At 36.8% G+C, this 11,602-nt stretch overlaps 1 protein-coding gene across 5 annotated transcripts; it reads left to right on the top strand.

Annotated features, from left to right (window-relative positions):
- Nucleotides 1–856: 856 nt before the first annotated feature.
- LOC128239094 (uncharacterized) lies at nt 857–11,022 on the top strand. Of its 5 annotated transcripts, none has more exons than XM_052955586.1 (4): nt 857–945; nt 6,630–6,794; nt 9,784–9,869; nt 10,464–11,022. In XM_052955586.1, the coding sequence occupies exons 2-4, from the start codon at nt 6,651–6,653 to the stop codon at nt 10,669–10,671; spliced, it is 438 nt and encodes a 145-aa protein (XP_052811546.1). In that variant the 5' UTR covers nt 857–945; nt 6,630–6,650; the 3' UTR covers nt 10,672–11,022. The 5 variants fall into 5 exon arrangements, with proteins under 5 accessions (XP_052811546.1, XP_052811557.1, XP_052811537.1 ...); XM_052955597.1 differs by having other exon boundaries at nt 873–972; XM_052955577.1 differs by having other exon boundaries at nt 932–1,059.
- Nucleotides 11,023–11,602: the final 580 nt, after the last annotated feature.

Here is an 11,602-nt window from a genome sequence, read left to right as displayed (position 1 = left end):
TAACATTTAAATGGGTATGAACCGGCGGATCCGGAGAGAGCGAAGCGAACTAGCACTTTCTTTCTTAATCATTAAAATATTACTTCAGGGCATCTAACTGTCTTAGAATACAACCTCATTGGCTGACACATTGCCGATGCACTGAAATCTGACGCAGGGCGTGTGTATCGAATTCAGTGACATAGGCGGCCTTTAAACACCCGCGAAAGTTGAAAATCCTTAGATTAGGCGTAGTACTTCAAGATTGCCTTTATGCAATTTTATTGGCTGAATATAAAGGCTGTATTCTAATATGCAATTAAGTCGGTACGCCGGAACCGGCTCGGCGTCCACTTATTGTTTAGAAAACAAAATATAAAAGTGTTCTAAAGTTCAAGGGGAAATGCCCACGGATACCTTAACGACAGTCAAAACGTACGTTTGCGGGCATCTTAATACCTTCCCGTATATAAATGATCCCGATTAATGACTGAATGGAAAATGTGTTGTTTTTTTGTTTCTAAGTAACAGTAAGTGTTTAGTTTGAACACTAACAATAAATGCTAACTACCTTAGTTTTGAGAGCGAAATGCCTCTATAATAGCCGGCACGCATAAGCGCCCTTCTAAATAACACATTCATTTTAACTTCTAAATGACTAAAAGGAAATTTGGTGGAAATGTTTTTGTCCGGTGCGTTTCAAAATGATGTTATGTGAATCCGCCTTGCGATGCAATAAACTTATGTTTGTAAACATGGTCATATAGTGAAGATCTTCGTACAAATACTTTATCCCTCCATGATAAACCTGACTAACTGATGAAAGTTGATGAATCATATCATTTATGTCCTTTTTACCTGTTTGTACATGATAAAGCAGGTATACTCTGAATGAAAAAAGTTTCAGGGTGCTTTAAAAAACTTTTTACGAACACTATTACAAATCTAGGGTTTACTAAATCAAGGGTAACGTTATGCTGATGTTACTTTTAAGTAGGTAGAGATTTTAATTTCGATAAAAGAGATGCTTTACTTGGCTTAACATACCGTGACAATATATACTTAACCTGTTACACTAAGGTAAACAAGTGATCGTTCGTAGTTTCTTATTCCGTATTAACTTCCATCAACCATTAAAGGTTAGACATTTTGTTCATTTAATTGGCTTTTACGAAGTGTTATAAGGTATGTAATTTATTATACGTTTTTGCATGAAATGAACCGAATATGCATACTTGGCATAAAAGGGGAATTCAATCATGACTGCATTAATAGCATACATAGCATAATATGTATTTCTTATGTTACGTTTGAAACGTCTGTTATTATTATTGAAATCTTTATTTGATGATTGTATAGTTTATTATATTGCTTGTGAACGCATTTAGTAATTGTAAATTGTACATACGATATACATGTGACATTGTTTACACTTTATAAATTATATATATATATATATATATATATATATATATATATATATATATATATATATATATATATATATATATATATATATATATATAAATGGTGATAACTTTAATCCTTAAATCTTTGTTTTGTTCAGATATTTTGCTCTGACAATGTATGGAATGTAAACATAAATATTTGCAAGCGATATTTACAATATTGATACAGGTTTAACGTATTTCAATTATTCCTTGGGGCTGCAGATTTAATTACTTGTGTTTGAATGTTAAAACATGGTCGTATTAGAGCGTAATATGTAAATCTTATCCGATGTTATTCATTCCTAATTCAGAATACTTTATTTTATTGTGGATTAGGATAAATCTTCTTGCAGTTCTTTGCAGAATTTATTGAAGAGGATCACAGTAACATCAAATAAGCAAGGATCTTATAAATTCTTTTTTTTTCATTGTGTTGGATCAAACTATTGAAAACCTGTACTACTAATTTATACAAAAATGTCCCCGTTGACAGTGCATATTTAGATTGTTTTATGTCCCCGAATTTGGGTAAATTAAAATCGAACTGTCAGTCCGTGTGTCCGTCCATCTGTCCGGTGTATTTGCAGGGAGGGATTTTAAATTACTTGACACATGCGTTCGGTATATAAAGATGGCATGTGTCTTTCAAGGCCACTGTCCCTACCTCAAAGGTCAGGGTCGCACTTACAGGTTTATTATTATGAAATGGTTTTCAGTGCCGAATCTCTAACTTAGTCATGCAGGGAGGAATTCTAACGTTAACTTGCACATGCGTTGATACATAAATACGACGTGTTGCTTGCAAAACCCACGTCCCTACCCAAAAGGTTAAGGTCACACTTACAGGTGCATGTATACCATAATGGAATGCTGCATATATGCTTACACAATGTTGTTGGTCGTGCCTGGGCTGTAGCTTGTTCATGCACGGGGGAAAATAAATTGACACATGTGTTTGGGAAACAAAGTCGACGTGTTACGTGCAAGATCCACGACCGTACCCCAAAGTTCAAGGTCCCACTTACAGTTCAATCTTTATGGAAAGCTGCATATATGCACACAGATAGAGTATCTATGTCAAGGTTGTTAATTTGTCAGACAGTGTGGGGGATGCATTTTAAAATAATTGTTTACATGTCAGCGATGAATGAAGACAATATATCGCATGCAAGACCTTTGCCCCTTCTTTAAAGTTCAAGGTCAAACTTTCAGAGTTAAAACTTTATATATTAATGTATATACAAATAGAATATAGTTGGTCGTATCCGGGCTGTAAATTTGTCAGCACGAATATTTTAAAAATACTTTGGTCATGTGTTTGGTACATAAAGATGACGTGTCGAGTGCAAGACTTCCGTCCTTACCTTTTACTGCATCACTTGTCCATACTTGACGTCAACCACCGCAGAGGCCGTCATATGCTTAAAGTTTGTGATAGCCGTTCCTGAATGTAGACATTTATTAACTGCATAATCTGTTGAACTGGGTGGCACTTCGGGGGGCATTCTTCACTTACTTTGACAGCTCTTGTTATGCAATATATTTCTGTACCAATCATATTTTGAAACAAATTAGAAATGTAATCTCTTATGGCGACCATAATAAAATAAATGCTCTCATTGATTTAATGTTGGCAACATTATGCTTTCCAAAATTGTGCTATTTTATTACTTTACTTGAATACATATAAAAATACTGATAAGCCCATGCAATTGTTTAGTGAAATGCAGGTTGTAAGCAAGCGATGGCTTAAAGACGCATGTCATTTTTACTACAATCCAGGTTCTGAGAAAAAAACGAAAAAAACTATAAGCCCATCATAGTCTATATTTGAATGCAGCTTAAGATCAAGAGATGCTTTATAAGCCCTTGGCAGACAGTTAAGCTTGTAAGCAAGAGATACGTATACACCCGTGCCGGGTTATATTTGAATTCAAGTTGTAAGCAGGAATACGTATAAACCCATGCCAGATTATATCAGAATGCAGATTGTAAGCGAGAGATGTTGATAAGACCATGCTATTTTATTTATCAATGCAGCTTCTAAGGATGAGATGCGTACAAACCCATGCCAGGTTATATTTGAATGCAATGTGTAAGCAAGAGATATTGATAAGCCCATGCTATTTTTTATTTGAATTCAAGTTGGAAGCAAGAGATGCGTATAAACCTATGCCGGTTTATATTTGAATGCAGCTTATAAGCAAGAGATGCGTATAAACCCATGCCAGTTTATATTTGAATGCAGCTTATAAGCAAGAGATGCGTATAAACCCATGCCAGTTTATATCTGAATGCAGCTTATCAGCAAGAGATGCGTATAAACCCATGCCAGTTTATATCTGAATGCAGCTAATAAGCAAGAGATGCGTATAAACCCATGCCAGTTTATATCTGAATGCAGCTTATCAGCAAGAGATGCGTATAAACCCATGCCAGTTTATATCTGAATGCAGCTAATAAGCAAGAGATGCGTATAAACCCATGTATTTACATTTGAATGTAAATTGTAAGCACTATATGTTGATGAGCCCATGCCAGTTTATATTTGAATCAAAGTTGTAAGCAAGGGATGTTGATAATCCATGCTAATTTATACTTGAATGTCACTTGTAAGCAAGGGATGTTGTTAAGCCCATGACAGTTAACATTTCAATGTAAGTTGTATGCAATGGTTGTTGATAAGCCCATGCTATTTTATGCGTGAATGTAACTTGTAAGCAAGGGATGTTGATGAGCTCATGACAGTTTATGCGTGAATGTAACTTGTAAGCAAGGGAAGTTGATAAGCCCATGCTATTTTATGCTTGAATGTAACTTGTAAGCAAGGGATGTTGTTAAGCCCATGACAGTTTATATTTGAATGTAAGTTGTAACCAATGGATGTTGTTAAGCCCATGCCAGTTTATATTTGATTCAAAGTTGTAAGCAAGAGATTTTGATGAGTCCATGCCAGTTTATAATTCAATGTAAGTTGTTAGCAAGAGATGTTGCTGAGACCATGTCAGTTTATATTTGAAACCAAATTGTATGTTTGAGGTGTTAATAAGCCCATGCCAGTTTATATTTGAATTCAAGTTGTAAGCAATGAATGTTAATAAGTCCATGCCAGTTTATATTTGAATGCAAGTTGTAAGCAATGAATGTTGATAAGCCCATGCCAGTTTATATTTGAATGCAAGTTGTAAGCAATGTATGCTGATAAGCCCATGCCAGTTTATATTTGAATGCAAGTTGTAAGCAATTAATGTTGATAAGCCCATGCCAGTTTATATTTGAATGCAAATTGTAAGCAATGGATGTTGATAAGCCCATGCCAGTTTATATGTGAATGCAGCTTGTAAGCAAGGGATGCGTATTCGTATATACCAATCTACATGTCAATGTAGCTTGTGAATACGATGAATATAAGTCCATAACAGTTGGATTCGAATGCAAGTTGTGAAAGGTATTAGAAACGCTAAAAATGGACTGAAACGCCTGTTATTATTCTTTATGCGTGGTAATATGTAAAAATCATACAAACATATACGTGTGAATTATCAGTTTTAGTTGAGTGTAATTTAGTTTCAAAGCAAATTGTAATTTATACGAGCTTCTCCTCTTACCGATATGTTTTACGCCTGAATCGGTTCATTTATTGTTATTTTAATAAGTGCTTGTCTCCAGTAACATTTTAACATATATCAATGTACCATCTTTTTTATGAATGGTACACTGTGACTAAAAACATAGTTTTAAGTCACGCAATTTTCTATTTTCACTTTGTAAACAAGCAATCGTTCAGCTTATAAATTAAACAACATTTTGGTAAAAGCCTCTAGAAACCTAGGTTAAAAAACAATGGTTAAAAACTGAGAAAAGCTTACACGTGTGGCCTCCGGGTATTTATTTTTCGAGAAAAGTGATAAAACTTACTTACCAGATGAAAATATCCTCCCAAAACACCATAATCCCTTCGACCACCGCCATTTTATTGCGCACCACACATTTCCCTCACTGAAACTTTGGAAAACACAAAACACGTTGGACCCTCTGTTTTTTGGGGGATTTCTATTTTGACCAGTGAGCTCAAAATATAAATATAATGGGTTACACTATGTTTATAAACTAACTATTTTCAACAGCTGCGCTTTCAGTGTTCAGATTTAAGCCTCCACCAATGGGATCGCCGCACAGATTCGCATTTCAATTGTTAAGAAGTGCTCTGACAACAAAAATATCCATTCAGCTGATTAAAACCGCCAAATGGTCGATTGCGCTTTTTATTTTTTATATTGTGTTGAAGTTTGCGCATGCGCACTTCCTAGTATACATGGGCATGTTGCGCTGAACAGTTAGAAAGTAAGCATTTGTGTTTGATCTTCTAAACAATTATCTCGGCAGTCCGGGCAAAAAATGACACTAATTGTTGCATAGTGCTTGCTTAATTATCTGGTTCAGATATAGATATATGTCAAATAATGTAAATAAAAAATATACACATTGTGGATTTCTAACGAATTGTATTTCGAACTCGTGAAGTTCCAGTTATGGGTAACACTACCTAACCAAGCAACAGTGGATATTTGGTCCATGGCGACAAGAATGGTTACGGGTAACTGACCATTTGGTCTGTGACAACAAGAACGGTCACGGGTAACTGACCATTTGGTTCATGGCAACAAAAACGGTCACGGGTAACTGACCATTTGGTCCGTGACAACAAGAACGGTCACGGGTAACTTACAATTTGGTCCATGGCAACAAAAACGATCACGGGTAACTGTCCATTTGGTCCGTGACAACAAGAACGGTCACGGGTAACTGACCATTTGGTCCGTGGCAACAAGAACGGTCACGGGTAACTGACCATTTGGTCCGTGGCAACAAAAACGATCACGGGTAACTGTCCATTTGGTCCGTGACAACAAGAACGGTCACGGGTAACTGACCATTTGGTCCATGGCAACAAGAACGGTCACGGGTAACTGACCATTTGGTTCATGGCAACAAGAACGGTCACGGGTAACTGACCATTTGGTCCATGGCAACAAAAACGGTCACGGGTAACTGACCATTTGGTCCATGGCAACAAAAACGGTCACGGGTAACTGACCATTTGGTCCATGGCAACAAAAACGGTCACGGGTAACTGACCATTCGGGGATCGGGCAAAGGGCCTACTGGAATGATTCAATTATTATTCTACATTTGCAGTAACATCACCAATCGACCAGTATGTCTCTTACCAAGCAAGAGTGTGAGGCTTTTTGGTCCAAGGCGGACAAGAACGGGGACGGGAAATTGACCATACAGGAACTTGACCAGGGCCTGCGGAGCATCCTCCCGCCTGGGAAGGGACCCAGCAGTAAGGACGTTGTGGTAAGTGATACTTGCTATTATTTCTATTTATATACTATTACGCGTGTGGTATTAATAGTCATAATTAAGAATAGTATACACATAGTCATGTAAGAGACTGGCGAATGTACGAATTATGGTGAATTAAACCAGTGTTTGTTACGAAGATACACATAGATGCATAAACATTGTCATTCATTTGTCGTGTGATTTCTTAACATGTGTATCTTTCAGCCATAATACAAGACAAAATTTGAATCCCCAACTACCAACTGGGTAGCATTGGTAGTTGGATATTCGCGAATAACCGACTGGAAATAGTCGAGTAGCTTAATATCAACATCAACATCTAACCCCCCAACTGGCAACTAGCAGGTAGTTGAATATTAAAATCCCCAACTGGCAACTAGCAGGTAGTTGAATATTAAAATCCCCAACTGGCAACTAGCAGGTAGTTGAATATTCAAATCCACACTGGCAACTAGCAGGCAGTTGAATATTAGAATCCCCAACTGGCAACTAGCAAGGTAGTTGAATATTAGAATCCCCAAATGGCAACAAGCAAGGTAGTTGAATATTAGAATCACCAACTGGCAACTAGCAGGTAGTTGAATATTAGAATCCCCAACTGGCAACTAGCCAGGTAGTTGAATATTCAAATCCACACTGGCAACTAGCAGGTACATTGTAGTTGAATATTAGAATCCCCACTGGCAACTAGTAGGTATTTGAATATTCAAATCCCCACTGGCAACTAGCAGGTAGTTGAATATTAGAATCCCCAACTGGCAACTAGCAAGGTAGTTGAATATTCGAATCCCCAACTGGCAACTAGTAGGTATCTGAATATTCGAATCCCCAACTGGCAACTAGCAAGGTAGTTGAATATTCGAATCCCCAACTGGCAACAAGCATGTAGCTGAATATTAGAATCCCCAACTGGCAACTAGCCAGGTAGTTGAATATTCAAATCCACACTGGCAACTAGCAGGTACATTGTAGTTGAATATTAGAATCCCCACTGGCAACTAGTAGGTATTTGAATATTCAAATCCCCACTGGCAACTAGCAGGTAGTTGAATATTAGAATCCCCAACTGGCAACTAGCAAGGTAGTTGAATATTCGAATCCCCAACTGGCAACTAGTAGGTATCTGAATATTCGAATCCCCAACTGGCAACTAGCAAGGTAGTTGAATATTCGAATCCCCAACTGGCAACAAGCAGGTAGTTGAATATTAGAATCCCCAACTGGCAACTAGCAGGTAGTTGAATATTAAAATCCCCAACTGGCAACTAGCAGGTAGTTGAATATTCAAATCCACACTGGCAACTAGCAGGCAGTTGAATATTAGAATCCCCAACTGGCAACTAGCAAGGTAGTTGAATATTAGAATCCCCAAATGGCAACAAGCAAGGTAGTTGAATATTAGAATCACCAACTGGCAACTAGCAGGTAGTTGAATATTAGAATCCCCAACTGGCAACTAGCCAGGTAGTTGAATATTCAAATCCACACTGGCAACTAGCAGGTACATTGTAGTTGAATATTAGAATCCCCACTGGCAACTAGTAGGTATTTGAATATTCAAATCCCCACTGGCAACTAGCAGGTAGTTGAATATTAGAATCCCCAACTGGCAACTAGCAAGGTAGTTGAATATTCGAATCCCCAACTGGCAACTAGTAGGTATCTGAATATTCGAATCCCCAACTGGCAACTAGCAAGGTAGTTGAATATTCGAATCCCCAACTGGCAACAAGCATGTAGTTGAATATTAGAATCCCCAACTGGCAACTAGCCAGGTAGTTGAATATTCAAATCCACACTGGCAACTAGCAGGTACATTGTAGTTGAATATTAGAATCCCCACTGGCAACTAGTAGGTATTTGAATATTCAAATCCCCACTGGCAACTAGCAGGTAGTTGAATATTAGAATCCCCAACTGGCAACTAGCAAGGTAGTTGAATATTCGAATCCCCAACTGGCAACTAGTAGGTATCTGAATATTCGAATCCCCAACTGGCAACTAGCAAGGTAGTTGAATATTCGAATCCCCAACTGGCAACAAGCAGGTAGTTGAATATTAGAATCCCCAACTGGCAACTAGCAAGGTAGTTGAATATTCGAATCCCCAACTGGCAACTAGTAGGTATCTGAATATTCGAATCCCCAACTGGCAACTAGCAAGGTAGTTGAATATTCGAATCCCCAACTGGCAACAAGCAGGTAGTTGAATATTAGAATCCCCAACTGGCACTTAGCAAGGTAGTTGAATATTCGAATCCCCAACTGGCAACTAGTAGGTATCTGAATATTCGAATCCCCAACTGGCAACTAGCAGATAGTTGACTATTCGAATCACCAACTTGCAACTAGCAGGTAGTTGAATATTAGAATCCCCAACTGGCAACTAGCAAGTTAGTTGAATATTCGAATCCCCAACTGGCAACTAGCAAGGTAGTTGAATATTCGAATCCCCAACTGGCAACTAGAAGATAGTTGAATATTCAAACCCCAAACTACCAACTACCTTCCAACTTTACCGTCATAAATTAAATACTATAGTATTACAGTGTGCAAATAGTAAAATTCATAATTATGATCTAATAATACTCATGTGTTACTATTTTTAATATTTTAATAATTTTAGTCATGTGTTACCGACAATAGTAAAGTTGTAAATAATATGTAAATTAACGATAGGCAAGTGAATATGAAAATTTCTGCAATAATTTCATTTCAAACCTTTTTTTTTAAACCTTTGTTTTTAAACGTTTTGTTGTAACACAATGATTAGGAGGAAAAAAAAACACAAAAAGGAAGAGACGTCAACTTCTGCTCTGTTTTATGACGGAAGTAGCTAAGCTGCAATACAAATGACGTTAATAAAGAGTTTGAAACAAAAATATGATATAGACATACACATATGAATATCAAAGTATTATAGATCACAAGAGATACAATTTAAGCATGTAAGAAATTATTTTACATATTCTTTTTTCCAGTACATGTTTTCGGCTGTAGATAAGGACGGAGATAAAACCATCACCAAAAAGGAGTTTTTTGATGAGATGGAGAAACCCCCAAGAAGGTTTGTTTCAATGTGTTTAAATTAGCATGAGCTCGAACTTGCGGTCGGTCGATCGATGGTGTTTTATAATATGTTTTATATACATAACCTCCGCACATACCGCTGCATGTATATTCTTTTCTAGCCGAATCGTGCGAGTACTTTTCATATCTGCATAAACCGAACTCATGAACTAAATTAATATTATGTTTTAAAGCTGCACTCTCACAGATTGAACGTTTTGACAACTTTTTAATTTTTTGTCTTGGAACGAGCCATTTTTTTGCGAAAATCCATGGAAACCAGTTATATAAGACTGCTGACAAAAATAAGATCGTGGATGTTTATATTTAAGTTCAAATATTGATGTTTTATGCATTTTTTCTTAAACCGTTAGTAACGGTTTAAGCCATAAAACATTAATTTTCGAAAGGAAATATGAAAATCTACGATCTCAGTTTTTGTCAGCAATCTTAAATCATTGGTTTGCAAAAAATTATGCAAAAATTTGCTCTTTTCAGGACAAAAAATAAAAAAAAGTTGTGAAAATGGTATATCTGTGAGAGTGCAGCTTTAAGCCAAAATAAAGCATATTTCCTGCTACCGACATTGCAGGAAGGCGTTAGAGGAAACGTTTAAGAGGTACGACAAGGATAACAGCGGAACCTTGACACGTGACGAGATCGAGGCCGTTGTTAGGGACTCCGGGTCCTTCAGCAAGGGATGTGACGTGAAGAAAGTAACAGACGCCATCATGGAAGAAGCCGACACAAGCGGAGATGGCGCTATCGACTTGAAGGAGTTCTTAAAAGTCGTCAGTTAGATTGTGAAAATAAATACTGTACTGTATATGACGCCATTGAACTGTAGTGACGTCATAAAGTGTAGACTGCCTTGTGTTTCATCTTGAGTGAGATATTAATGAAAAAACACTGCTACATCTACAGTACATGTGTTTTTGTTTCTGATAATTAGATAACATCATTTTAGTTAGTTCAGTACGAAAATTTAATAAGCTAGTGGTTGTTTTCGTAGTTTTGTGTTCATTAATATATTTTTAAGAGAATCTACATTGCCAATGACCTTTATATCACAATGTTAGTTTACAATGCTCATTTTATTCCAAGTAAAACATTTTACCTTTTCATTAAAAATGTTAGAAAGGAAATAGCCTTTTCTTAAACCCTTGGCTAAAATAATTCTTAAGAGATTGCTATATTTAGCAGAGTGCTATTTAGTTACCATGACAACGAAATGCATGGGAAAAAGAAATTGTCAAAAAGAGATGGTTCAATTTTCAGATAACTTTATAGAAATGGTCCTTGAAAGATATTTTAGCCATTAAGGAGCCATGACAATTCGTTAGAAATAAAAGAACCATCAGGTAACGGGGATGGTTTTCCTTACGATAAGAGAGGAACATTCTTGCCGGACTGTTGTGTTTTCTACAGAATTGTTTCTTTTAATACGGACCCTAACACAGTTGTTCAAACGGTATTTATAGCGATACAATGTTTAAAATGCACACGTTGACCAAGCGGATCTATGATTTCATGATCGTATAACAGGCTTTCTGACAACAGTACCCGGAAATAGATTATTTCACCTTTTTTCATTTTTTTTTTCATCCCGACACCATGCAGACACGTACAGTATTAACAAGAGCGCCGTGGATTGAACGCCAACGTAAATACACAATAAACTGAAGGCCATGTTTTGGGTCTCTGATTTTTAATATATTGAACGGTGTTTAT

Source organism: Mya arenaria, chromosome 1 (assembly GCF_026914265.1).
Source record: "Mya arenaria isolate MELC-2E11 chromosome 1, ASM2691426v1".
In the NCBI taxonomy this organism is placed as follows: Eukaryota; Metazoa; Mollusca; class Bivalvia; order Myida; family Myidae; genus Mya; species Mya arenaria.
Note: the sequence above shows the minus strand (reverse complement) of the source record. Positions and strands in the feature narration are given on the sequence as shown.